Source organism: Lygodium microphyllum, chromosome 26 (assembly GCF_053477565.2).
Source record: "Lygodium microphyllum isolate KBCC chromosome 26, Lygodium_microphyllum_v1.1.10, whole genome shotgun sequence".
In the NCBI taxonomy this organism is placed as follows: Eukaryota; Viridiplantae; Streptophyta; class Polypodiopsida; order Schizaeales; family Lygodiaceae; genus Lygodium; species Lygodium microphyllum.
Window position 1 is genome coordinate 92,802,659 of NC_141160.1, and position 27,025 is coordinate 92,829,683.

Below are 27,025 nucleotides of genomic sequence, written 5' to 3' on the forward strand. Positions count from 1 at the left end.
TGTAGACGGGCGGTAAAAAGGAAGCTAGGAAGATAGAAGAACAATGGGAAAAATGACCCAGGCCACGGCCGGCCATGTAAAAAAGGGGATAAGGGGATGACCGCTCAAAAGGGATTTAGGGTTTTGTATATAAAGTTGAAAAGTGAATGAGAAGTTCATTCTTGTGTGTGGCCAAAAGTAGCTCTCCTCCTCTTCTTCTTCTTCTTCTTCTTCTTCTTGTTCTTGCTTGCTTGAGCTTGTGCTTGAGAGAGGGAGTGTGAGGGAGTGAGTGTGTGAGGGCGAGGGACCGGGAAGGAGAAGCTCTCCGTCTTCTCCTCTCTTCTTCTCTTCTCTTCTCTTCTCTTGTCTTGCTCGCGACAATGGAGCTTGGAGCGTGGAGCTTGAGGATGGAGCTTGCTTGAAGCTTGTACTTGGATCGTGGAGCTACCAGAGTGCGCGAGAGAGGAGGTAACTCGATCGGCATGGAGGTAATCTCACTATACCCGTAGATATGGATGGCGCGTCGGCTATGTGAGAGGTAACCATTAGTACTCGGCTTGGAACGCTTGAAATAATAAGCAGTCCGAGGGTCTTGGAGGTTAAGCGAAAGCTTCCACATCCAAATTGCATCAATAGCCCTTAATATAATTCTTGTAATACCACGATCCATCTCAAAAAATAGAAAGGAACAATTGACTTTTTGGTCTAATTTACTTGAATTGTGTCGATAAAGCGCACAAATATCCATTTCAACGTCCCAGATCTCTTCAAGATGCATGATGCCTTTTCAACCGTTGATCCGAACTCTCCCCCTTCATTCAATACCTCTGTGATGTACATTATAGTCTTGAGGTGAGCCGAGCACGCCGACCTACGTTGGGGACAGTCAAGTCCGTCCGGACTAGCTAGTCTGAATCACTCACGGCAAAGGTGAAATCGCAGATACCACAGCTCTCAAACGGACCGCCGAGGGTTTAGTGTAGTCTCTCCAGGCAATGACAATGGAACTACATGACATGGGAGGAGTTGGGCATGCAAAGGCCATCATCGTCTCTCACGAGGCGCACTTGCAAAGCAGCGTTAGAGCCTACCACCGCATGGTCCCTGCAATCTCCACAGCAAGCAAATCAATCAGACGGGCTCCTCGTTTCACGCAGCGGTCGTTCACGACCAATCGAACTACATCTCTAGCAGCAGGCTTCAGCAGTCCGCTCCGCTCGATCGCTGTGTTGGCATCCGATTCCCGACAACCTCATTATGAGTCGGACCACGACGACTCTCCTGGCACCATTCTCTTCGAGATTTTCAAAAACATCTACCTGTACGTGTTGTTTGGTTCGCATCATCACTTGCATTTCTTAATTGCTCCAACGTTCAACACCTACTGGAGCATCTACTATTATCCAGCTGGGAGACATCACAATACGTTAAATTGAAGATAGGGGATGAATGGACGTATGGTCTTTGTCGTACGGCACATTGTAGCTTAAGCCCTTGTAGAGGCGGAATTTCAAATCAATAATCTTCACTAGAATTGTTTACTGTAGTGTATTAATGCATGTAGACAGGTTTTGGTGGCCAAGATTATCATAAAGTCACACAGTCATCCCAGGTCTGGATCAGTATTTTAGATATGTCAACTTTTCACATTGTATAAAGCATCGGTGTTTTAAACTTTTCGTATCATATAGAGTACGAACGTCACTTTAGTAGTTGTTAGTAGTTCAATAAATTGTTTTGATGCACTAGTGCATTTTCCTGCTTGTGACCAAAAAAGCACCTCACCCAAAAGTGAAAGACTTGGACAAGCGATTGGGAGAATGCACAGGTTTGCAAAATAATGCAATTGTATGAACAACCATGTAATTACCAAATGGACTCAGAAATGAAAGGAGAGTGAATAGAATGAGACTGAATGAACAAACTGAGTATATGGAGTTATTTTATACAAGGAATGCTCGAGTGGAGAGCTATGCATAGCCATTGTTACTCAAGGAAGCAGGCTTGAGGGTTGCTGAACAAGTGTGTTGTACTTTGACAGATCTTGAATGTGGCAAACTGCCAAACTTGATACTAAATTATGAATGAGGTGATCCAGGCAGGGGCAGTGAAAGACAGCCAAATGTGACAGTCCCATGAGCAGGGAGTGTTGCGAAAGCTGCTGTCCTCCCACCATGTAACTCCATCTACATGGAATCTACAGCATTCCAGTGAAACATTGTATTAAGAAAAGTTGTATTGATAATCAAAACTTTATATAAATAAGTTATGCTGAGCTGTGGATCAAGCATATGAGCAGCACAATGAAGTGCGAAGTAGTCTTGGTTCCATTGCAAGCTCCTCAATTTCTTATTTCTGGGATGGAGGAAGGTCAAGAGCATGGATGTTCTCAATGAGATGATCCATTGCGTCATACACCTTACCAATGTATGGCACATTGCTATCCACTTTCCACAGAAGATTAACTATAGGCAAGCATAGAAGAAGCAATTGCTTTGCTTCTTCCCAATATGCATATTGGGTCATAGTTGTGTAGCGCAACTGACCAATGTTGTTCTTGAAGTAGGCCAACTTGCCCAAGATGGAGCGGCAACCATTTGCTTCAGAGCTGCCCTCATATTGTATAGGCAATGAAGCATAAGAAAATTGTAAGTAGACCTAGTCTCCGAGTACTTTAACAACTCCTTTTGCTCTTGATCCATGCTAGTGCTCTGATGTCTTAATTCAATATATTATTAAGACAATGGGCCATACATGGACTCCATGTTATGTGGGGATTTTGTTGCTCCAATAAAGCACTTGCAGCCCTACTTGTTGCCTCCCCATCCGAGACAAACTTAATTACATTTTTTGGCCCCACATATTCAATTGCCTCTACCCACATCTTGCATAAGACGAAAGCTGTGCCCTGTGGAGCACACACAGAGAGAGAGAGAGAGAGAGAGAGAGAGAGAGAGAGAGAGAGAGAGAGAATGCAGTGTATGTGTGAAGGGAAATGTTAGAATGTTTGTGGCCTAAGGTGAATTGAAATATGCTTGAGCCTGAAGTTGATTTGGAAGTGTGCTTAAGGCTGAAGTTGAGGGTGACTAAGCGTGCTTGAGGCTTCAGCTTGAAATGCAAGATGTGGAGCAGTATACTTGAGGCTTAAGCTGACTGCTGAATTGGAGTGGCTTGAAATTGGAATTGAAAAGCTTGAGGCTTGAGGTGAGTTGGACAGATGCTTCACGCACATAAATTTAGGATTTAAGGTAAATGTCTGATTTTGTATTTTCCGTTTCAAAATATTCTGTTTTACCAATATATGAGAGAGAGAGAGAGAGAGAGAGAGAGAGAGAGAGAGAGAGAGCATTAAGGTAATCTAATCTAGCTTGTGAAAAGCTGAATAATTTGTGAGAGAAAGTAATTTGGAGTACTCAGTAATATGATGAGTCATTGTCATTGCGAATATTGAGAGAGAGAATAATTGTTAATGTGAGAGAGAGAATAAGACTTGTCATATGCATAACGACTCATCGTTCATAATTAATTTGACGTGTTCACACACACACACACACACACACACACACACACACACACACACAAACACACAGATGTTCTTTGATTTTAAAATTGTCATTATTTGTGAAACAGATTATATAGCAGAGCCATTTTTTTTTTGGCAAGTAAAATGTGGTTGATTATATTACTAAAAAAAAACTGATTACAATGGAGTGCTCATGCTCGACAAACTAGCTGGAGCTCATGAAAGTCACTCATGTATACAAGCCTCTCAAGGCGGTTTTTACAATGTCTTAGACAACTCCTTCTTGAGATCCTACTATGTCTTATCAGGCTTGTTCATCATTGGAGGCCTTGAGGAGGCATTATAGACTTGGTGAGGAAGACAACACTTCACCTTTGCCTTCACTTTGTTCTCCTTTTTCAAGCTTCATGATAGATGAGGAGTTTGAAGAGTTCATTCACATCAAGTATGGTCCCCATTACATCCCTCCTACGAGCTTTTCTACTACATTTGGATTGGTTGGTGACGTTGGTCACCTCTCTGATCACGGAGGACATATGGCATTTGGGATGATTGGAGAACCACTTTCTTCCTCTCAGCCAAGCTGAGTGTCTGGTTTTATAATCCCTTCAAGTCATATGAATCAGAACCCTCCTCCGTTTCCCCTTTCGTATGTAGGATCTTGATAATTTTTAGTATGTCAATTTAATTGAGGAGGTTGTAGACATGGATATCCATCTACAAGTATATCTGGACTATATCTTTTGTTGCTTCTGAGCATGGAGTTAGTACTTTTCTTTCACACTTCCCTCCTGTTTCACCCTCATTTCTAGAATCTCTTTCTCTTACATTCAATAATTTAGGATTGCACTTCCCTTCTGCATTCAATACACTAGGAGTTGGGTCTTTTATCTTAGCTTCTAGTTCCTTCTATTTCTCTACAACCCATGTCACCTATTCTCATGTGAGTGCCACTTTACACCCTGGTACATCGTTAGGGAATGCCACCCTTTAACATTGTGTCTTCGTCATACCCACAAGTAAGCACATTCTTTTACCATGGGATGGTTGTGATAGGTATCCTTCTTACTACCCCCAGACACTCACTTCCATCGACCTCTTTGATGTTGGGATTTCCATCCTTTGGTTATGGTGCATCGTCACACACCCCATGGGTCACTCCCACCTAGGGATTTCTATCCTTTGCCACACGTGTTCCTATCCCGCCTCCAAAGTCTGTGAGCTACTCATGTGGTCAACATGCCCATGTCTAGTCAGTCCATTCCCACTTTTGGATCCACTATGCACACTCCACGCATGCATGGTGGGTAGTCTAGGATTAATTTCTAAGTGTACTCCACTCCCCCACCCTACCCACCCTACCCACCTTACCCACCCTACCCACCTAACCATTCTATAGCCCTACCACTCTTGTTACTATGGCCAAGAATGTCTTCACGTATAAGACTTGTCTTTATGGGTCAAATTTCACCTCTTGGTCAAACTTTATGCAATAAGTGTTTGAATCTCAGGGTCTTTGGGACCTAGTTGTTGGTCTAGACCCAATGCCGGACCCTCGACTAGGTCACCCTAATCGCATCTGTCAATGGAGAGCTCACAATGCCATAGCCAATGTTGAGCTAATGTAGGAGTTGCTTTCTAAGTTCCACTCTCAGTTATAACATTTTTCCCTTACATTTGAGCGTTGGAGTCATCTCATTGATCGCTATGCAGCACGAGATCACATTGGACGTATCAGTCTCGACTTTGAGGTTCAGGAGTTTTCCATTAAGGAAGGGGATGATTTGAAAGTCAAGTTGGCTGAATATAGGCAGTTACTCGCCTAGCTTACCACTATTGGCTCACCGAAGCTAGATGAAGATTAGGTTATATTATTTTTAAACAAGCTTTTTAAAAAGTATTTCCACTTCATTATGCGACCCTGATTGCCAATCTTCTATGAGTTCAAATGTTAGTGTTTGTGCTATGCGAGATTACATGATCATCAAGTCCACAAGAAGTCCTCTCCACATCTTATGTAGAGAGGGCTTTGGTTGCTTCTTCTTTGCAAGGAAAAACTAGAGGTGGTAAACGCTCTCAAGATGTGAAGGCAAATCAAAACATGGATGACATCCCTTCCTCAGACGGAACCAAAGAAACCAAACCCAATTGGTAGTAACTCCCTAAAAAGAATAGGTTTTGCATACATTGCCAAAGATTGGGCCATGTGGACGAGGAGTGCCATACCAAGGCCTAGGTTCTCCCACCTAAGAAGCCACATTAGATCATTGCGATTGCCTTCACTCCTACTCTATAGTCCACCAGGGCTATGCCTCGTGCTGTTGCTATATCTACTCCTTTTGGCACTGTTGTTGCTGGACATGTGGTACACGGACAATCCGAATAGTCTATATCTTTCACTACCCTTGAAGGATCAGCTGATTGGTCTATTGGCTCCTCTCCCATAGCACTCTTGACATCTATTCCAAGGTCTCCCCCTACACCTCCATCTAGGACAACTTCCCCATCTCATTAAGAGTTTCATCGGCAAAGACCTGTTGATGGAAGAATGCGATGTGGATCATATCCCTATGCTAGCATCCTTTAGACCTCTTCGTTCTTAGGCTTATGTGTCGGGCCCATAGGTTCCTTGGGATGAAGTGTCATCTTTGTGTAGAAATTTCCAAGAGATTTCTAATATTTTTATATGTGATATTCAATTAGAGGCGATGGTTATTTTACCATGGGAGTCCAAGTAGTCACCCCATAGAGGACAGGGCATCAAACAAAGGGTGCTCGTCAACTACCCAGGGGCCTACCAAGTTCTACAAAGGCAGATGGAACCACAATGAATTTTTTTTTTCTTCTTGTTTTTTTGTTTAAAATAAAAGAAAGTAATTTGAGAGATGGTTTGTAGTGGATTAAGTAACGTTGGGCAACATTGGGTCGGCCTTCTTTTCTAGCCCTGTTTTGGGCCTAGGAGGGGGTGATTACCTCTTAAACAGCCCCAAAATATGCTTATTTAATGAAAAACCCTAAAACAAGGTGCAGTTTGAGAGAGTTTTTGTGAAACCCTAATTTGGGAGGATCTATCCACATCTATAAATCAATAAGCTGCTCCCATTTAGTCATCATATTCAGCTCTCTCACTTCGATACTCCGACTGGTGGTCACAATACTTGAAATTTATCTCCAGTGGACGTCACTCTTCGACACTCTTCCATTCATTGACAATATTCAGTGACTTCAGAGTTCTCTTTCTCTCTCCTTCTGTTTGTGTTTTATTTTTGTGTTTGAGTGTTCACCTTTGCTTTTAGGCTTTGAGTTTTGCATGTTGGTATCTATATCGTTGTTTTTTTTATCGTTGTTATACACTCTGTATTTCCTTAGTGTAAACCTTAGCAACTACTCCACATTTTTCTTCATGATTGACCCATCGAATATGCTTCTTAGAAATCTTTGGTTGGTTGAGAAAATGTCTCAAACTATCATGGTCCGTCTTGATAAGAAATTCTCCACCTAAAAGATAGTGTGTCTAATATTTTAAAGCTTGAATGATAGCCATTGACTCCTTTTTATAAGTAGTAGCATTCTTTTCTGTATTTTGCAACCTTCTGCTTCCATAAGCAATTGCATGCCCTTCCTGGTTTAAGACTGCACTCACATTCCACAAAGAAAGGATTTGACAAATTAGATATAATGAAAATAGGTTCTTTGTTGATAGAGAACTTTAGAGCTTCAAAAGCTTCCTTCTCTAGTTTGGTCCACCAAAATACTATTGGTTTCTTAGTCAGATCATACAATGGTCCAACAACCACTGCAAACCATGTCATGGATCTCCTATAATGAGAGCATAATCCTAAGAAACTTCAAACTTCATGGACATTGGTCAATTATTCTAGCCATTCTATAATATCCTTGATCTCTTTTGGATCCATCTGAATCCTATCTTTGGATATAATATAGCCCAAGTAGTCAATCTCTTCTACAAAAAATTCACTCTCTTGCTTTTCACATAAAGTTTGTGTTTACGGAGTTCTTGAAATACTATTTTCAAGTGTTCCTTATGCTCTTCTTCATATTTCGAATGAACCAAAATATCATCAAAGAAAGTACTTGTAAACTTCTAGTGTGCTTTAAAGATTGTTTTCATAATTTTATTAAAGGTTGCAAGAGTTTTGGTGAGACAAAATGGTAGCACAAGAAACTCATACAAACCAAAAATTGTCATGAATGCTATTTTATGAATATCTTGAGAAGTTATTCTTATATGATGGTGGTCGCTCTTCAAGTTGATCCGGCTGAATATTTTGGATTATCCAATCTATCCAAGATATCATCAATTCTTGGAACGGGAAATCTATTCCAAATCGTAATTTTGTTGAGGGCCATCTAGTCCACACACATGCGCCAAGATCTATATTTCTTTTGCACTAAGAGAACTGGAGAGCAAAAAGGTGAGGAACTGGATCTTATTAGACCCTTCTTCAAGAGCTCATTCACTTGCTTCATAATTTTCTCTTGTTGTGTTGGACTCACCTCTCGCATGATAGGGTAGCTTATTTGGAGGTGAGCTTCCATGAATGAGATCAATGTGATGATCTTCCAGCCTCTTTGGTGGTAACTTATAAGAAAAAGTGTTTGTAAAACAATCTTCATACTGTAAGAAACTCATTTGCTCCTTGTTCATATCTGAGATGGACTCTTTTGGTATTCCAAATCTCTCCTTTGGTAGATGTAGAGCTTCAACAATCATAGGATGAATATAATGATATGTAGCCCCTATATCAAAAATGAATGAGAATAGGTTGATTAGCAATCTTACCCCAAGCCATAAAAAGCTTCCTTTTCTCTAATGGAGTTTCATCCCATTGCAAGGATTCCTTAGGTACAACATTCGCTTGAGGTGTCTGTAACCAACTTTCCTTTGGTGGATGGGTGGTAAATCCCTGATTACAACTTAATTATAGTAGCAAACAATTTATGCAAATCTGAAAATACAAATTTACCTACTAATCTTGGACAATGCACACCCGATTGGCCCCAAAATTGGCGTCCCTTTCGGTATTTCTTTAGCTTTATTGAAGAAGAAGTTGACTTAGAATGGGATTCTCTCGATCCCCTTCGCAATCAAAACTCCCCTTGCTGTCCAAAGTGACTAGCAAGTCTTCAATCTATTTTGCCCCTTGATTCGGGCACCTAATTGGCCTTCACCCACTTCATAGACGATGGAAATGCCCCATATTCAATGTTTGGCTAGTCCTTGTTGGGAATAAAGGCCTCGTGTCTTTTAAATGTGCTCGGGTGTGAACACACCCTTAGCACTTGTACTTACATGTTATATCTATCTAAAAATTTAAAGGAACTGACTCGTCATTGTACCTACAAACGTGCTCACTCTCTACTCTGCTCTCTCTCACTCTCTTTGTCTCTCACTGCACGTAACAACAGTCTGTCTTGATCTCCGTGCCTAACCAGTCCCTATAAACTGGTATCAGAGCGCACAGTGCATGCTCCCCAAGGTCAAAGGCAGCTCACGTACAGCAGCTCACATACAGCAGTTGAGTGTGTGTCCGTCGCCAGACAGGAGAGAGGAAACAGTTGCAGGTGACCAGTGACACGGGCAGGACCAGGCGACTGGTCCAGCGTGACCAGAGGGCAGCAGCAGGTGTTACGGGCAGTAGTTGCAGACAACTGGACTCGTGTCCAGCGCTACAGCCTGGTGACAGCAACTTTATTGCTGCGCAGACTACCAGCGGGCGACATGCAGGGCTGGACAACTTCTGCTGATGGCGACTGCAATGGGCCGTCAGTCACGCGATGCCTGGCGGGTCAACGGACCTGTCGGAATTTTCTGAAAAATTCAATCTTTTTTTGAAATTTCTTTTACCCACTGACAGGGTTTCGTGCACGCAAGCATAAAATCTCAGATCTATGCGAAATTGGCCCAGAAATTTGGGGCTTTTCCCGAATTTGGGGATCTCAACACAAAATTGGACAATCTGACTCAGAAATTGCAAAGTCGGTGCACATTTGCCCAGGAATTTTGGGGCTCTTCACATTTTAGTGAAATTCTTTCAATTTCACTGAAATTGGTGCACGCAGGACTTGGAAAATTTGGGGATTTGTCTAGATTTGGTGTGAGCAAGATGCAACGGTGATATCTGTCTCAGAAATTGCAAGAATTTGTGACATTTTGTCCCCGAGATTTGGGGCTTTTAATGTACATGCGCAAATTGGGCTGTAATTTACTCAATTTCTCGACATTGATGCACATTGGACCCCGTGCGATTTGGGGCTTTTGTAGTTTGGGCAAAATTTGTGCAGCATTTGGTCAACGGACCCGTCATCCAACATTTTTCTCCCTTCAAAAATTTTTAAATTCCTCTTCCCGTTACCGGGTGTTCACACCTGCAAGCACAGAAGGCAAATCTGTGTCTTGAAATTTGGGGGTTTTTCCAAATTTGTGCCCGATAATACACATTGCAATGTTCTCTGGACTAGAAATTGCAAACATAGGACTTAGAAAAATTTTTGGGGATTCTCAAATGCAAGTGAGATTTTTCTTGGACGAGTCAATTTCACTGAAATCTGTGCAATCTTGGCAAGAAAATTTGGGGCTTTTCCCAGATTGGGGAATGTGATGCAGGACAAGCAAATTTGTCTCAGAAATTGCAGGAATTTGTGAAATCTTGCCTCCAACATTTGGGGCTTTTTGTGTAAATGCACAAATTGGGTTAAAATTTACCCAATTTCTCAACATGGATGCACATTGGACCCTATGCAATTTGGGGCTTTTGCAGTTTGGGCAAAATTTGTGCAGCATTTGGTAATTTTATGTATATGCACTTTGAACTCCACGCAATTTGGACATCAACACTTGGTAAAATTTGGGGGTTTTGCTGAAATTGCTCTATTTTGGCAAAATTGGCCTGTTCTATGCATGATAGAGAAAATGCAGATGTGTGGTTGATGCTTTGAGCACAAAAATTTTGGGGCTTTTGACCGTTCGAGTCAAATTTTATGCCTGTGGGTACATACATGTACAACAGAAATTGTAGCTAAAATTTGGGATTTCTCATGTAATGTGATGCATATGCCCTTGGATCAGCTGTAATCCGTTGTGGAATTCTGTAGCACATGGTTTGGTGCTTCTGAAAATTTAATTACAGATCTGAAATCTGTTCTTCTACGTGGTTATTTATTGCTGGTTGGTACTGGTTTGTACTTTGGTCACTTGGGTGACAGTTTGGACCTGCATTTGCTGTTTTTTGGTCACATTTGGGCTGAGAATCATGGTTGGGAGCAATGACAGCCGTAATCTAATGCACATAAAGAAGCTCGAAGGAGCACATAACTTTGCAGTTTGGCAAAAACAGTGCAACAATATCCTGTTGCAAAAGAAGCAGACAAAGCCGATCAAAACCAAAGGGGCAAAGCCCACGGTCATGGAACTAGACGATTCGGATGAGTTAAATGAGCTTGCATGCTCAACCATCGCGCTATCGATTTTTGATGCCTTGCTGTTTAACATTGAAGGTTTGGATTCTGCATATGCTATATGGACTCGATTGTAAGAACTGTATGCACAGAAAAGTGTTGCAAGCAAAGTGTATTGGCTGAAAAAGCTTATGGATTTGTGTATGAAAGAGGGTACAACAATGTCTACTCACCTAAGTGAGTTTAACTCTATTTTCAGCCAGCTGGTTGTCTTGAAGTTCTTGGTTGATGAAGAATTTAAGGCTACGTTCCTGCTTTGCACTCTCCCAGAGAGTTGGGATACATTTAGGACTGCTATGTGCAATTCGAATGCGATTTTTTTGTATTCTGATGTAGAGAGTGCTCTACTCATGGAAGAAATGAATCGGTAGAATAATGCATCCAGTAAGTCTTCTAGTGCTTTGTATACTAGGGGCAAATCACAACAGAAAGGCAAATTTGATAGCAAGGGACGTAATAAATCACGTGGCAAAGATGTTGAATGCCATCATTGTGGCAAGAAGGGTCACTTTAAACGTGACTGCTACAAATGGAAGAAAGAGAAAGGAAAGCACAAGAAGACAAACGATAGCAAGGAAGAGAAAAAGGACAGTCAGCCTAAGAAGAGCAGTGTAAAAATTGAGGAGGTGAATGTAGTCACTCATGATAGTGATAGTGGGAGTGACGTACTCTTTGTCTCTTTACACTTTGGTGCACATGCTTTACTTGCAGATACAGATGATGACATGCATACCCGGATTCTCGATTCAGGTGCTTCCTTTCATGTCACCCCTCATCGTGAGCGGTTCTCTGACTATACAGGGGGTCGACATGGTGTTGTTCATCTTGGGGACAACTATGCATGTGAGATTGCAGGTATTGGCAGTGTGCAGTTATAGTTTCAGTATGGCTCTCTGTCTTTACACTTTAGTATGTACGGCATGTACCTCAGCTCAAGAAGAGCATGATTAGCACAGGGTAGCTAGATGATGATGGTTTTCATACCACCTTTGGTGATGGAAAATTGAAGATCTGTAAGGGATTTAGGGTTATTACCAGAGGTTGCAAGAGTGATACTTTGTATCCACTTTATGTATCTAGTGTGCATGACCATGTTGTTCCCGTGACCGAGCAGCCAAGTGTTTCTTTATGGCATGGCGGGTTGGGACACATGAGTCAAATATGAATGAAAGTGCTTTCTCGTTTGGGTTACTTGCCTTGTCTTCGTTATGCTGATTTTGAGCATTGTGATCATTGTATTTATGGCAAACATGCATAAACGTCTCATAAAAAGTTACTTTCTTTGAAATCTTCTCTAGAGTTAGTACATTCGGATGTATGTCAAATGTCAGGATTATCTTTAGGGGAAAGAAATGTTTTGTCACCTTTGTTGATGATGCTACACAGAAGGTATGGGTTTACTCCATTCGTAGCAAGGATGAAGTGCTTGATAAGTTTTAAAAATTCTTGACATTGGCTGAAAATCAGACAGATAAGACACTTAAGTGACTTCGCTTTGATAATGTTGGGGAATGTGTGTCCAAGTCCTGTCAGGCATTTTGTGACAACAAAGGGATAAAGAGGGAGCTCACTGCCTCTCATAATCTGCCCCGAAATGGAGTTGCAGAGCGTATGAATCGGACCATACAAGATAAGGTTTGTACGATGCTGTCTCATGCTGCATTACCCCATGGTTTTTAGGCAGAGGCTGTTATGTAGCTGTTCACTTGATTAATCGGTCACCAAACAGGTGTTTGGGGGGGAGGAGGGAAAGTTCCCCAAGAAGCGTGGTCAGGCAAGCCACCTTCATATGCTCATTCGAAAGTGTTTGGCTGTGAGACTTTTGTGCACATTCGTTAAGAAAAACACAATAAACTTGAGCCAAAGTCCTGTAAATGCATTTTCCTAGGATATGGTGATGAGGGTGAAATGGGGTATAGATTGTGGGATCCCGAGAAAAGAAAAGTAGTACACAACAATGACGTTATCTTCCGGGAAGATCGCATGCACAAATAGCCCGAAAAGATTGAGAAGGTCCGTAGGGCTGTATTTCGGGAAGAAATATCTTTTGGACAACAAAATGTGCCTGCTATACAACAACAAATACTTGCTATAATGAACCCGTAAATGTAGGAAATGATCAGCCAGCTATTGCCCATGAAAATGAGCCATTACACGTGCTGGAACATCCAGGACAACAAGTTGTTAATGTTGATTTGCAGGCTGAAATGCCAGGATAGAATGTTGAAAATGGAAATTTGCAAGAACAGCCAACAAACAATGACCATCGGGTTAGGAGTTCGTCCAGGGCTACTAGACAACTTGACAGGTGTTCCTGGTGCAATTAATGTGGCTGATTAGGTCATGTTGACAGACTGCGGTGAACTGACTTGCTTCAAGGAAGCAATGGACAGATAGGACAGCAAGAAATGGTATAAAGCCATGCTGTCAGAGATGTAATCTCTTGAAAAAAATGGCACTTGGGACTTGGTGCAATTGCCTTAAGGGTAGAAAACCCTTCCATGCAAATGGATTTACAAGATGAAGGCCACTTCTGGTTGCTCCCCAAAGTACAAAGCAAGATTGGTTGCAAAGGGGTATAAGCAGGAGCATGGAATTGACTTTGATGAGATTTTCTCTCCTGTAGTCAAGATGACTACATTGAGAACCAATTTGGGCTTGGTTGCAGTTGAGGATATGGAACTCATACAGATGGATGTAAAGATTGCGTTTTTATATGGTGATCTGCATGAAGACATCTATATGCAACAGCTTGAAGGGTTTGTTGAACAAGGGAAAGAAAAAATAGCATGTAAACTCAAAAGGAGTTTGTATGGGTTGAAACAAGCACCAAGAGAATGGTATCATAAGTTTGATACATTCATGCAATCCCAAGGCTTTCATAGAAGTTAAGTGGATCACTGCTTGTACACCAAAAAGGCAGTAGATGGCAGCTTGATTATCTTGGTTTTGTATGTTGATGACATGCTAATTGCTGGCAGGGATACTCATGCCGTGGATTCATTGAAGCAAAGTCTTCCTAGCAGCTTTGACATGAAGGATCTTGGTGATGCAAATCACATTCTTGGCATGCGAATACTCAGAGATAGGTCGACAGACCTACTCTATCTATCTCAGTAGGAGTATATCTCCAAAGTTTTGCAGTGTTTCAATATGGAGGGGGGGAAAACAGTTGGGGTTCCATTGCCTCCATATGTGAAACTTAGTGTAGAGGACAATCCTACATCTAATGATGAGAAGGCTGAAATGGCCAAGATACCATATGCTTTAGCTGTTGGTAGTTTGATGTATGCTATGGTTGCTACACGTCTTGACATTGCCTTTGCAGTGGGAGTGGTTAGCAGATACATGGCAACCCCTGGCAAGAAGCATTGGGATGCAGTGAAAGGTATTATGAGATACCTCAAAGGCACAAAGGAGTTTTGCATTTGCTTTGGAAAGCAGAAGGCATCTGTTGTTAGTTTTACGGGTTCAGACTATGCTAGTCATGCGGACTGCAGAAAGTCCACTTCTCGGTATGTGTTTACTTTTACAGGAGGAGCAGTGTCTTGGATCTCCAGGCTACAAAAGTGTGTTACATTGTCTACTACAGAGGCAGAGTATGTGGCTGCCACTAAGGCATGCAAGGCGGCTTTATGGCTTTCACATCTGGTGGGAGAGCTTGGCATCTCAAAGTTACCTGTTTTCCATTGTGATAGTCAGAGTGCTATCATGCTAGCACAGAATCCTGTCTTTCATGCAAAGACAAAGCACATACAGGGGAAGTATCACTTTATTAGAGATGTACTTGACAACAAGAGCATTGAGCTTGTCAAAGTACATAGAGATGATAACCCTGTAGACCTTCTCACGAAGGGTCTTTCAGCAGAGCGGTTTACTCATTGCCGACAGATGATGGGAGTTGGATAGATATATGTATTTCAGCTTTGTACATACCTAGACTTAGCTGATTCTTTTCTCCTCTTAAGGCACATTGCCTTTAGGTGGGAGGTTATTGGGAATACAGGCCTCGTGCCTCTTAAATGTGCTCGGGTGTGAACACACCCTTAGTACTTGTACTTACACATATATATCTATCTAAAATCCTAAAGGTTCTGACTCGTCATTGTTCCTACAAACGTACTCACTCTCAACTCTGCTCTCTCTCACTCTCTCTGTCTCTCACTGTGTGTAATGACAATCTGTCTCGATCTCCGTGTCTAACTGGTCCCTGCAGTCCTCCACTTAAATTTAGTTGAAATTTACCTTCAGCCTTGAAAAATCCAAGTCTTGGAGCTTTCAATTTTTGGCACGCTTCCTGAGGCTGTTGCTAAATCCTAATTTCTGCTGCAAATTAGGATTTACAGTAGAGAAATTTGCAATTTCTCAACCTCCAAGGGTCCAAATACTGAGATCTTCGGAGTAAGACTGTGAAATGGCTAGGAGATGAGAGAGAGAAAGTTGTAGAGAGAGAAAATTGAGAGTTTTGTTGCGAAGAATGATTGAAAATCAGCCAAATGCAATTGTTGCCCTACCATAATAGCTTGTAGATGCAAAGAATTGAAGAAAATCAGTCATTTACTGCTTCTGCTCTGTCTTAACAGCTTGTAGATGCTGTCACCTACTGTTGATTGATCTTCTCCAGCCCCTGGCTGCCTCAGAAGATCCTCCAATGGTTGCAAATCAGACCAGCAGCATCTCCTCTTTCTCTCTTGCAAGCTAAATACACTAAAAATGCCTCCCTCCAACCTCTAAAGACGTTTTTCAGTCTTGCATGGGCATTTTTGACAAGTGGCAACCTTCTCAAATGGTTTTTCCAGGGTGCTCATCTAGAGAGGGGGCCATTCTACTTGGCTACTTGATTGGCATTCATATGTTCCGACCCTCCATTGGATTTTTGGCTTCACCCAAGATTTGAGAGGGAGTCATTCTACTTGGCTACTTCATTGGCATTCGCATGTTCCGACCCTCCATTGGATTTTTTGTTCCTCTCACCTTGGGCTTCACCCAAGATTTGAGAGGGGGTGTTAGTAGACATGTTGTTCCATGTCTAATACTATGTACATCTCCTACTCGTGAGCCTTGGTTTGAGTGAGCAAGGACATTGTCATTGACAGTCTGCCAGATTATCTTGTGTTAGATTAGTCCATTACATGCACATCAGGTGGAGATAAGGGTTTCTGGACCTTGATCATTGTATGCATTGCTTCTCTCAGCCTGTTCAGAAATGCTCACAGATACAATTCACTTTATGGAGTGCATTGCACATTTTAGGCATGTGGCAGCTTGGGCAGCATCTCTTCCACATGGGTGGCCAGTTTTGAGTAGCTGCTAGCTATTGGTAGCATCAGGGCAGCTTGTTTAATGCCAACACACCTATATATAGGCAGCCACTCAAATGCCTCCATTGTGCACATTCAACCTTCCATTGTTCTCTCTTATCTTCGTCAGTCAGATTCTCCTTTTGGCTGATCATCAGTCCAGCACCCTCTTTAAGGTGGCATCCACACGTGTAGGGGCTGATTGTGTATAGTCTTTTATCAGTGTTCAGATCAACATTTTCCTTCTGATCCTGTTTTGTTTCATCTGCTTTTCTCCTCTCCAAACTCCTTTCCTTTTCTTGCGCACTCTCACAAGCACACCCTCTGAAGAGGAATCAGCAACCACCTGTTTACCCACAAGAGTTGTAAATTCCATGTCCATGTCCTTGCAAACATCATAACCCACGTGAGCAAGCTGATTACCACCCAAGGTATGCAACTTGCAATCTTTGTGAAAGAAGAGCTACGCTTCAACACCTCCAGTCACATGCCATCTGCACCTTGCTGTTCTCCCACTCTTGTGGATTCTTGTGGAAAGACATACTTGGACCAAAGCTCCACAATACTTCTTTTGGACTGTGGCAACTTTCGATTGTGGTCTGAATCATAGCGATGCCACTACTGTGGATTTCAAACTGTGTTCCATTGTTTTGGTCACTACTAGAATCCAATGCTGAGTCATTGTCACTTCCGTGCAGCATGAACTGACCCATTTGTCAAACTTGTGCTTGATTGCGTCTGCTAAGGACACTCCTGACACTGACCCAATTTTTCTTGCACTTGAAGCACCATTTATCTTTCTGCAACTAGAGTGTCACCTCCTGTAATGAAGCATTCAACCAAGAAAAGAAATCTAACTAAAAACTGGAACGGACATGAAATAACAAGAGAACTATTGCACCAAGCTATATACCGCATGCATTATGAGAATGAAGAGGTTGATATAAGCTCCACTCATTCTCCTGTCAATCAACCAACGAAAGGAGTTGAGATGTCTCATGCTTCCATGAACTCTAAGAGTCTACAACAACTCTCAAATGATATTAAATACATGAAATCAAGCCTTGATGGTATGAGGATGGGTATTGACAAGTTAGTGGCTATCTTTAGTGAAAAGATGTTGCCTATAGCTGGTCTTAATGTTCCAAACCCTCCTTTGGCTGAAGAGCAACCCAAACCCTCTACTCCAAAGGTGGTAGGACGATTTGAGATTGGGGAATCGTCAAAGGCTAAATATTTTATTCAGCCAACTTCATGTCAGTCTCAGCCCCATCAATCAAAGGCCTATTCTTAGCCACATGGGCAAGATCCACATGATAGGGTTCAAGCAAGCTGTAGACATAAAGAGGACATCCACAGTTGCAATCCATTTTATAAACAATTCTATCCTCAACCAAATATTGGTGGGGATGAACAAGGGCATGTGAATTCAGCCCCAAACTCCTATGGACAGCAACAACACAATTTTTATACTTAAGTTCAGCCTAATAGACCAAGCCCCTTATCCAATCATGGTTGGCCTTAACAAAACAGCGGGCAGCAACCATCATTTAATACTCCTATGCATGGACAACATCAAGGGTATCATGGACAACCTTCCAATATGGGCAACACTCATTTTCAGCCTCAAGGACATTATTTCCAGCCACAAGGTTATGGTATGCAGTATGGACAGCAAACCCCATATGCATAAGGAACTTGCAATAATGAATTTTCTAGGAAAGGCTCATTTGGTAGCTCTTTTGGACAGCAACACCATAATGGACAGCAGCACCACAATGGGCAGCCACCTCAATATGAGAGAGAGTATAAAGAGAAAATTGTCATCTCAAATTTCAAAGGAGAGAATCCTTCATCCACGGAGTTGGAGGAGTGGTTTGACAAATTAGAGATGTACTTTTTCCTTTATCCAAGGTCCAAAAATGCCAAAGTGAAGTTTGCAGCCTTTCATTTAGAAGACTATGCACATACTTGGTGGAGATATATGACAAGAATTGGGTATGACTTCTTATCTTGGGAAGCACTAAAGAATGCTATGATTGAAGTCTTCGTCTCTCCCATTGAAAAAGAGCGCTTGGAAAAGAAATGGTACGCCCTTGAGCAACGTGGTCTCTTGGTTAGAGAGTATTCAAATCAGTTTTTAAACCTCTCGATGTATGTTCATAGAGTCTCCGATAGTGCCAAATTGAACAAGTATATATTTGGTGTGGAGTCTACCTTATCATTTGAAGTAGGAGCCATGAAGCCTACATCTTTGCAAGTTGCCATTCAATTGGCTGAGCGCTATGGGCAGAAATACAAGAGTTTCCAGCAAAAAACAGGGCATTTATTTCAGCTTACATAGTCCCCAAAGACATTAGGCCATTATGGGCATGTAAGGACTGATTTTCAACATGGCGGGAAGTCAATAAATGTTCACAGCAATACCTACAGCAAGATACCAAATTTTCCCAGTGTTTATGGACCAAAGCAGGGCATCAATTTCAAATCTAATGTTGAAAATAAGTTTGATGGAAAAAAGACTGATATTAATGTCAAAATTTTAGCCCCTATCCAAGGCAAGCATGTGTCTAATGACAAGCTCAAAGAAATGTATGCCAAAGGACTATGCTTCAAGTGTGGGGAGAAATGGTCACCCGACTATAAGTCCAAGTGCAAGGCTAAGAATTTGAAGATTAGCATGATTTATGAAGATGATTCTGATGTTGAACCTATTGAGGAGGGTCTTGCACAGCTTGAAGGCTCTACTACTTAAGAAAAGATGCATGAAAATGAAGAGAGTATCCGTGATGAGTTTTATGACCCAATGGATGGCTTTCCTTTTGATCCGGCGGTCATTATATGGATGATTCTTGGACTGATTTACATCCATTGCTATGTTCCATATCAAATGATGCATGGAGTGGTTCAAGAGGGGACAATACCCTATGCCTCAAAGGCCAAATCAATGGAAGGACCGCTCACATACTCATTGATACGGGTAGCACACATAGCTTCATTAATTCCAAATCACTCAATGGGCTGAAATTGAGTACACATGATATGCCTTCTTCTCTCAAAATCCAAGTAGCAAATGGAGACTTTGAAAATAGCAATCAATGCTGCCCAAATGTTCCTATTACTCTATCTCCATTGTGCACTACATCAGTGAGTTTGATCGCATTAGAAATGGGTCTCATTGACATTATACTTGGCTGCAATTGGCTGAAATCTTTGGGCGGATTTACGATGGATCTTATCAAGCTGGAAATGGAATTTCAATGGTGTGGACATCAAGTAACTCTACATGGTGTTGAGAAGAAGAAAATGGAGGTGATCAGTCCCAAGAAGATAAAAAAAGAGATAAATGCAAAGGCATGCATGTTCACTATTCTTGTTTCGAAGATTGATGAGGATCAGCCCTCTCCTCCTACCAATGGATATGTCTTTGTAAGTTGCTGAAGGATTATGATGATATTTTTCAGCCACCTACTTTCCTTCCTTTCAAAAGAGAAGTGGACCATCCTATAGACTTGCTGTCCAACACCAAGCCTATTAACAAACCACCATATTGCCTCTCCAAAGTGGAAAGGGAAGAGGTAGAGCGCCAAGCGAAAGAGCTATTAGAAATGGGTCTCATCAAGGCAAGCCATCGCCTTTTGCCTCTCCGGTCTTTCTTGTAAAGAAGAAAGATAGCTCTTTTCGCATGTGTATCAATTACCGCGATCTTAACAAGGTCACAATCAAGAATAGGTATCCAATACCTAGAATAGATGACCTCCTAGATGAATTGAAGGATATTAAGGTGTTCTCCAAGATTGACTTGAGATCGGGGTATCATCAAATACACATGAAGGAAGGGGATGAGTTTAAAACAGTCTTTAGGACGGAAAGAGGCCTCTATCAATTCATTGTTATGCCTTTTGGTTTATCCAATGCTCCAACCACATTCCAATCTCTTAAAAATAAGATATTTCAGCCTTTGCTATTTGGGACAGTTTTGGTGTTCTTTGATGACATTTTGATCTATAGCAAGAACAAAGAGGACCATTTACAGCATGTAAAAGAGGTCTTCGATATATTGAGGAAGCACAAATTATTTGCTAAGGTAACAAAGTGTTCATTCATGACAAAGGAAGTTGAATACTTGGGTCATATAGTGGGAGAAGATGGAATCAAAGTGGATCCTAAGAAGGTGCAATGCGTCAAAGAATGGCCTACTCCAACTAATGTCACTTCTTTAAGAGGCTTTCTTGGGTTATCATCCTTTTACCGTAGGTTTATAAAGAATTGTGCTCATGTTGCAGCTCCTCTTACCGATCGGTTGAAAAAAGAGGCATTCCTTTCGGATGAAATCGCCGACAAGAGCTTTAATGAGCTGAAGCAATTACTTGTTTCAGCACCAATATTAGTTTGCTCTGATTTTTCCAAGACTTTTACTATCTACGCGGATGCTAGTGCTAGAGGTTTAGGGGCTGTTTTGGTTCAGGAGCATGGTGTCATTGCATTTGAGAGCAGAAAATTCGATGATAAAGAGAGGGAGATGCATGTGTACGAGCAAGAGATGCTTGCTATTCTACATGCGATCAAGAAATGGCATCATTATCTCTATGAAACACATTTTAAAGTCAAAAGCGATCATAGGGTGTTGAGGTATTTTCTCTCACAACCCAACCTTTCTCCCAAGCAAAAGAGATGGCTAGCTACCTTGCAGTCATATGATTTTGAAATAGCATACATGGCTGGAAAGGATAATATTGTAGCTGATGTGTTATTTAGAATGTGGGCATGCAGTTTATCTACAGTGTCTACAATTTATAAGGATTGGATAAACGACATCCAAGAAGAATATGTGCTGCATAAGCATGCTGTCCGGATTTTATAGAAATTACAGCAAGGACATGATGAAGAATTTTCAAATTTCAAAGTGCATAATGGACTCTTATGGTTTAAGGGTAAAGTGTACTTGGTTCCTAACAGTAAATTCAAGCTGAAAGTGCTCCATGAGATGTAATCATTACCAATGGCTGGTCATTTGGGTCTTTTCAAGACCTTTGACAAGGTCCTTAAATGTTTTTATTGGAAGGGTTTATGGAAGGATGTCAGGAGCATGTATCTAAGTGTTTAGAGTGCCAACAAAATAAGAATTCTTCCTTATTACCAGCCGGACTTCTTCAGCCTTTACCTATTCCTACGAGCAAATGAACGGACATTTCCATGGACTTTATAATGGGATTACCTACTACTAGTCATGGATGTAATAGTATCTATGTGGTTGTTGATAGATTGACTAAATCAGCCCACTTTATTCCAACCAAAATACAATATTCAGCAAGGCAAGTAGCTAAGCAATTTATGGAAGGTGTTTTCAAGCTGCATGGTATGCCAATGAGAATAGTATCGGATAGAGATACAAAATTCATGGGCAACTTTTGGAGAAGTCTATTCTTTTCTATGGGTACTTTTCTCACTCCTAGTACAGCCTATCACCCCCAAACCAATGGGCAAACGGAGAGAGTCAATCACTTCGTGGAAGTGTATCTTAGGCATTATTGTCATGACACACAAGCTTCTTGGGATCGTTGGATCATCCTATAGACTTGTTGCCCAACACCAAGCCTATTAACAAACCACCATATCGCCTCTCCAAAGTGGAAAGGGAAGAAACCCTTGTTCTTGAAAAGTAATTACAGTTTAAGCTCCACTAAGTCATATAACCCTCATTCTCTTCAAACTTGCCCCAATTTTGGTCCAAATCTTGGCCACAATTTACCAAATTGATTGGAGCCCGTCATTTCCCACAGGGTAGTGTCAAAAACCTCCATCTTTATCTCTGTTTGTAGCAGATTTTCAAATATAACTACGGTTATGAAGAAACCAAGTCTTGCCACTCAAATCTAACTGCGGTTTGCACTCCCTAGTCTATGTAACTGGATCAAGTACATGAAAAAGACTGCTGACAAAGGATCTAACTAGTCTAACTGCGGTTTGCACTCCCTAGTCTATGTAACTGGATCAAGTACATGAAAAAGACTGCTGACAAAGGATCTAACTAGTGCTCTAATACCAATGTAATAAAGTATTTAACCAAGAAAAAAAATCTACTAAAAACTGGAACAGACATGAAATAACAAGAGAACTATTGCACCAAGACATCTTGCCATGTACTAATGAGAGTTTCAAAAATACATGACAGCCAAGGCTGATGCTTCATCTAGCAAGAAGGAAGCTAACATCAAGAAAATGAACAATAAAACTTAGTGAATGAGCAAAAAGATGTCTTATCCTAGCCTCTTGCTTTCTTTACCCTAACCCCTCATTTCCGAAGTTAAGGGCACATTTACATAGGCAAGGGCTGGTAATTACTAGGTATGGAATTAGCATGATTCCAAAGTACAAAAATATCAAAGTATTTTTCCTTCATGACACCTCCAAGTGGTTTTCTCAATGGAAGAGTCTCCTACTTTTGGACTTGCCCTTCGCTTGCCTACTTGACAGACACACAAGGTGGTCGACGATTGTACCCAGTTATTGGTTTCTTATGCTCCTTTAGTGGAAAGACTTGCAGTTTGTTACCATAGTAGGATGGTCATCTATTTTACAGTATGGTTGGGCACTGAATCTGCTGCTGCCTCCTCTGTGTTTCTTCCTGTTCTTGTGTGGTTTTCTGGTTCATACACTGAACCATGTTTAAGTGCTAAATTTGGCTGATTATAGTATGTTGAAACTTGACACAGTAGCTGTTGTTAATGATATAGTCCTAGGCAGCACCTTTGAATGTATGAATTTCAGATGCAGGGTGTAATTTTAGCACTGAAAATTGAAATCTGAAATATACATATACTAATGCGTAAGAAAACATATTGCTTGGTGCAGTGACTTGCGATATTGTGTAATATTTTTACTGGAGCAACCTGGGGAGTTGAAGTATATCGAAATTCCTTCCCTTAAGAGTGCGGTAAAAGGATTAACTTTTTTCTGCATTTGACTTTTGTTGCCAAAGAGAAAACGTTGCCTTCTCATTACCATTTCAAAAGGATGTGTCAGGAAAGTACATGGATGTTTGGATTGCTACTAAGCACCGAACACAGCTGTGCACTTTGACTGTGTGCTAGCTGGTGAAGAAACTTTGAGAGTCTTTCCAAAGACCTTCTCAAGGCAAAGAATAGTCACTATCTTTATGGGTTAGCACTATTCATCCGTCAATGTCTATACAGCTCCTATGTTATGTCAACTGTTGAGTTTGGCAGTGCTGGTCGAAAATTATTAAGCCCTCTCTCTAGGTTTGTGCTGATGAGGTCCACAGATGGACAGACTTGATGTGTATTGGCAGGGATGCTCCGTAATAACCTATTAACCAAAATCTTAAACAATGGTGGAAACAGTGACTGAAATATTGAAGATGACAAACAGTATTTGGATTCCGAATTACTATACAGGTCAATGGTTGTGTTTGATGCTGAGGCTATGAAATGGACCTCATTTTCCTGGGTGAAATTTTGAGCAGTGAGCATCCCCTCTTTGTTTTATTTCCACCAGTAGCAGCATGAAAGAGGAACTTTTGAGGTAGTTTCACGTGAATTTTTAAGAAATACTTTCCAAGAATACTGGGAAAAGAGTCATTATATTTGCTCTTCTCTCAGCACCCCACATTTTGAACTCTTCTGACCGAGCACTGGTGGTGGATCTCTCTTTTTGGAATTTTGAGGCTCCTGAGCTGGAAGTGGCTAATATGAAATAAGAGCTTGGTTCAGTACTTCAACAACCTGCGAGTGTGAAATGCTACAGGGAAACATGGCCTTGCTTGTTGAGTTTTCATTATATAGAAGCATATTAGCTCCTTGTGTCACGATCCATCAGGAGGTGAGAACACTGGTTGCATGTGAGACGATTGGAAGCAAGAGCTTTTAGCCAACCCTTTGTAAACATTCTGTATACTGTCCATATCAACAAAATTCACCTTCATTCACGCTCAGTCCAGAGAATTTTAGTGCTTGCTCCCAAGCTTCATCATGCACTCTTGACAAAATGAGTTTGATGTGCTTGCAGGCACGAATGGCATTGTTCACCATTGCTGTCGTCATGATGTTGATAGTGCTTTTGGCAACAATTGATTCTGGTTTCACATACATCATTGCTGCAATCTTTCGTCGTACATAGTTCTTGGAGCTTTTTCACGTTTGGTAAGTAGAAGGCTGTATTGCTTGTCAGTTTGGGAAATTGCTTTAGTAATTCATTTCTTCACTAATGTGCTTTGGTTATTTATAGGTGTATGCATGTGATTGGGTTCTCAGGTATTTATATATGAACTCTCAAGCCATTCTTGTTGAGCCTAAAAATATGGCTACATTGAAGGTTCCATCATTGTTTAAAGCAAAGAACCAATGTACGTATCGGGGCTTTTTGATATGTCCTTCTACATAGATCGTTCAAACTTAGGGAGTTGTTGCTCAAAAAGTATAATGAGGAATCCCTCTAATGTATTTGTCTCTTAGTCTAAATGCTGAAAATTGTGTTAGTCTTTTAATTCAAGAATTGATCTTCCAAACCTAGCTACTTCTAACAGTTACTAGGGGTCCAAAATGTTTGACAGAATGGTGGTGTAACACATCCATATGAGAAATATGCATTTGAAAAACATAGTGGATAAGATTTAGGACCAACAATGAATATCTTAAGAAGGCGTAGGCTTCAAAAGATCTTAAGTACCTTTTTTTGAATATATAGGGAAGAAATCTACTATGCAATTATCATCAAAGTCTATCCAAATTCTATGAGAGGCAATGTCAAAATAATGTGAACTCTTTGGGGTCTACAAGTATATTAGAAAATGTGGTAGGAGCTTTACTAGTTTGGTTCAACTCAAAAGCTTAACATCTTTAAAGTGCCTTATATGGGTGCATGGATATGCCTCTTTCCAACATTGTGTGCATGTATACACTTGCACAATACAACACATGTATGTACGTGTGTGCACATATGCATATATACATGTGAAATGAAGGATTATGATTAAATCAAGAAATAACTTTAAGGGAGATCAAAAGTGCATCGTCAAAATTTGCTAAAATAGATGAAAATTTGTAGTATATATGATATCACTTTTACCAATGATTTGATTCTATCTTCACTCTAATTTGGTAGCTAGTGAGATATGAGATATAGTGAGAAGTTAGGATGAGATGTAGAGTAGACAGGGACTCAAAACTCGGAGATCAACTTGTAATAGAAAAGTTTTTGAAACACAAGGTTATTGGGAATAAAGGCCTCTTGCCTTTTAAATGTAATCGGGTGTGAACACACCCTTAGTACTTGTACTTACATATATATATCTATCTAAAAACCTAAAGATACTCTCTCATCATTGTACCCAAAAATGTGCTCACTCTCGACTTTGCTCTATTTCACTCTCTGTCTCACTGCGTGTAACGACTATCTATCTCGATCTTCTTGCTTAATCCGTCACTACATAATGGTATCAGAGCTGTGGTTGAGGCCTTCGTGTCTCTTGGAGTTCGAGCAAGACGTGAGCTGCAGAAGGTCCAGTATGGACCACGACGACAGTAGGTGTGTGACAGGCTATGCGAGTAGGCAACGGTTTGATACGAGCGATAATCAGTCGAGTAGGGAGAAAGCCGGCAGTATCGTAGTGAACAGGACTGACAAATAGTGTGACGAGCAGCAGCTGACATGCGACCAGCTAATGTGCAGCGAATGGGCGGCAAGCGGCGTGAGGGACTGGGCGAGTGGGCGACAATCGCGAGCAGGCGGGCAAGCGTCGTCAGTGTCACGCGACACTTGGTGGGTCAACGGACCCATCATAATTTTTTGACGAAATTAATTTCTTTTTTGAAATTCCGTTTGTCCACTGACTAGCGTTCATGAGTGGATGCATAACTTCCAATTTTTGTGCAATCTTGGCCCAAAAATTTGGGGCTCATCTCAGATTTGGAAAATTTGATGTATGACAAGCAAATGTATCTCAAAAATTGCAAGAATTTGTGACATTGTCCCTGCCATTTAGGGCTTTTCATGTATATATACAAATTGGGTTGAAATTTATCCAATTTCTTGACATTGATGTATATTGGACCTTGTGCAATTTGAAGCTTTTGTAGTTTGAGCAAAATTTGTATAGCACTTGGTCAGTTTTTGTACATGCAGGTTGAATTCCATGCAATTTGGACATCAACACTTCGTACAATTTGGAAATTTTTTTGAAACTTATCTATTTTGGCAAAATTGGTATGTTCTATGCATGATAGAGAAAATGCAGATGTGTCTTTGATGCTTTGAGTACAAAATTTTGGGGCTTTTGATCGTTTGTATCAAATTTTATGCCTGTGGATACATGTACAATAGAAATTGTAGTTGAAATTTTGGGATTTCTCATGAAATATGATGCATATGTCCTTGGAATGGCTGTAATCAGTTGTGGAATGCTGTAGCACATGGTTTGGTGCTTTTGAAAATTTATTTACAGATTTGAAATTTGTGCTTTTGCATAGTCATTTATTGCTGATCGGTACTTGTTGTACCTTGGTCACTTCGGTGACAGTTTTGGGCTTGTATTTGTTGTTTTTTTTTTATCACATTTAGACTGAAAATCATGGCTAGTACCAATGACAACAGTAATCTGATGCACATCAAGAAGCTTGAAGGCGCACATAACTTTGCAGTTTGGTAAAAACAGTGCTATAATATCATGTTGCAAAAGAAGTAGGCAAAGCCGATCAAAACCAAAGGTGCAAAGCTCGTGGACATG

The 27,025-nt window shown here is 40.9% G+C and overlaps 1 protein-coding gene across 1 annotated transcript; it reads left to right on the top strand.

Moving 5' to 3' along the window:
* Positions 1-777: 777 nt before the first annotated feature.
* On the top strand, positions 778-26,314 carry LOC148013542 (uncharacterized). Its single transcript, XM_087668220.1, has 4 exons — positions 778-1,300; positions 23,137-23,218; positions 24,310-24,443; positions 24,529-26,314. The coding sequence occupies exons 1-3, from the start codon at positions 975-977 to the stop codon at positions 24,418-24,420; spliced, it is 519 nt and encodes a 172-aa protein (XP_087524346.1). The 5' UTR covers positions 778-974; the 3' UTR covers positions 24,421-24,443; positions 24,529-26,314.
* Positions 26,315-27,025: the final 711 nt, after the last annotated feature.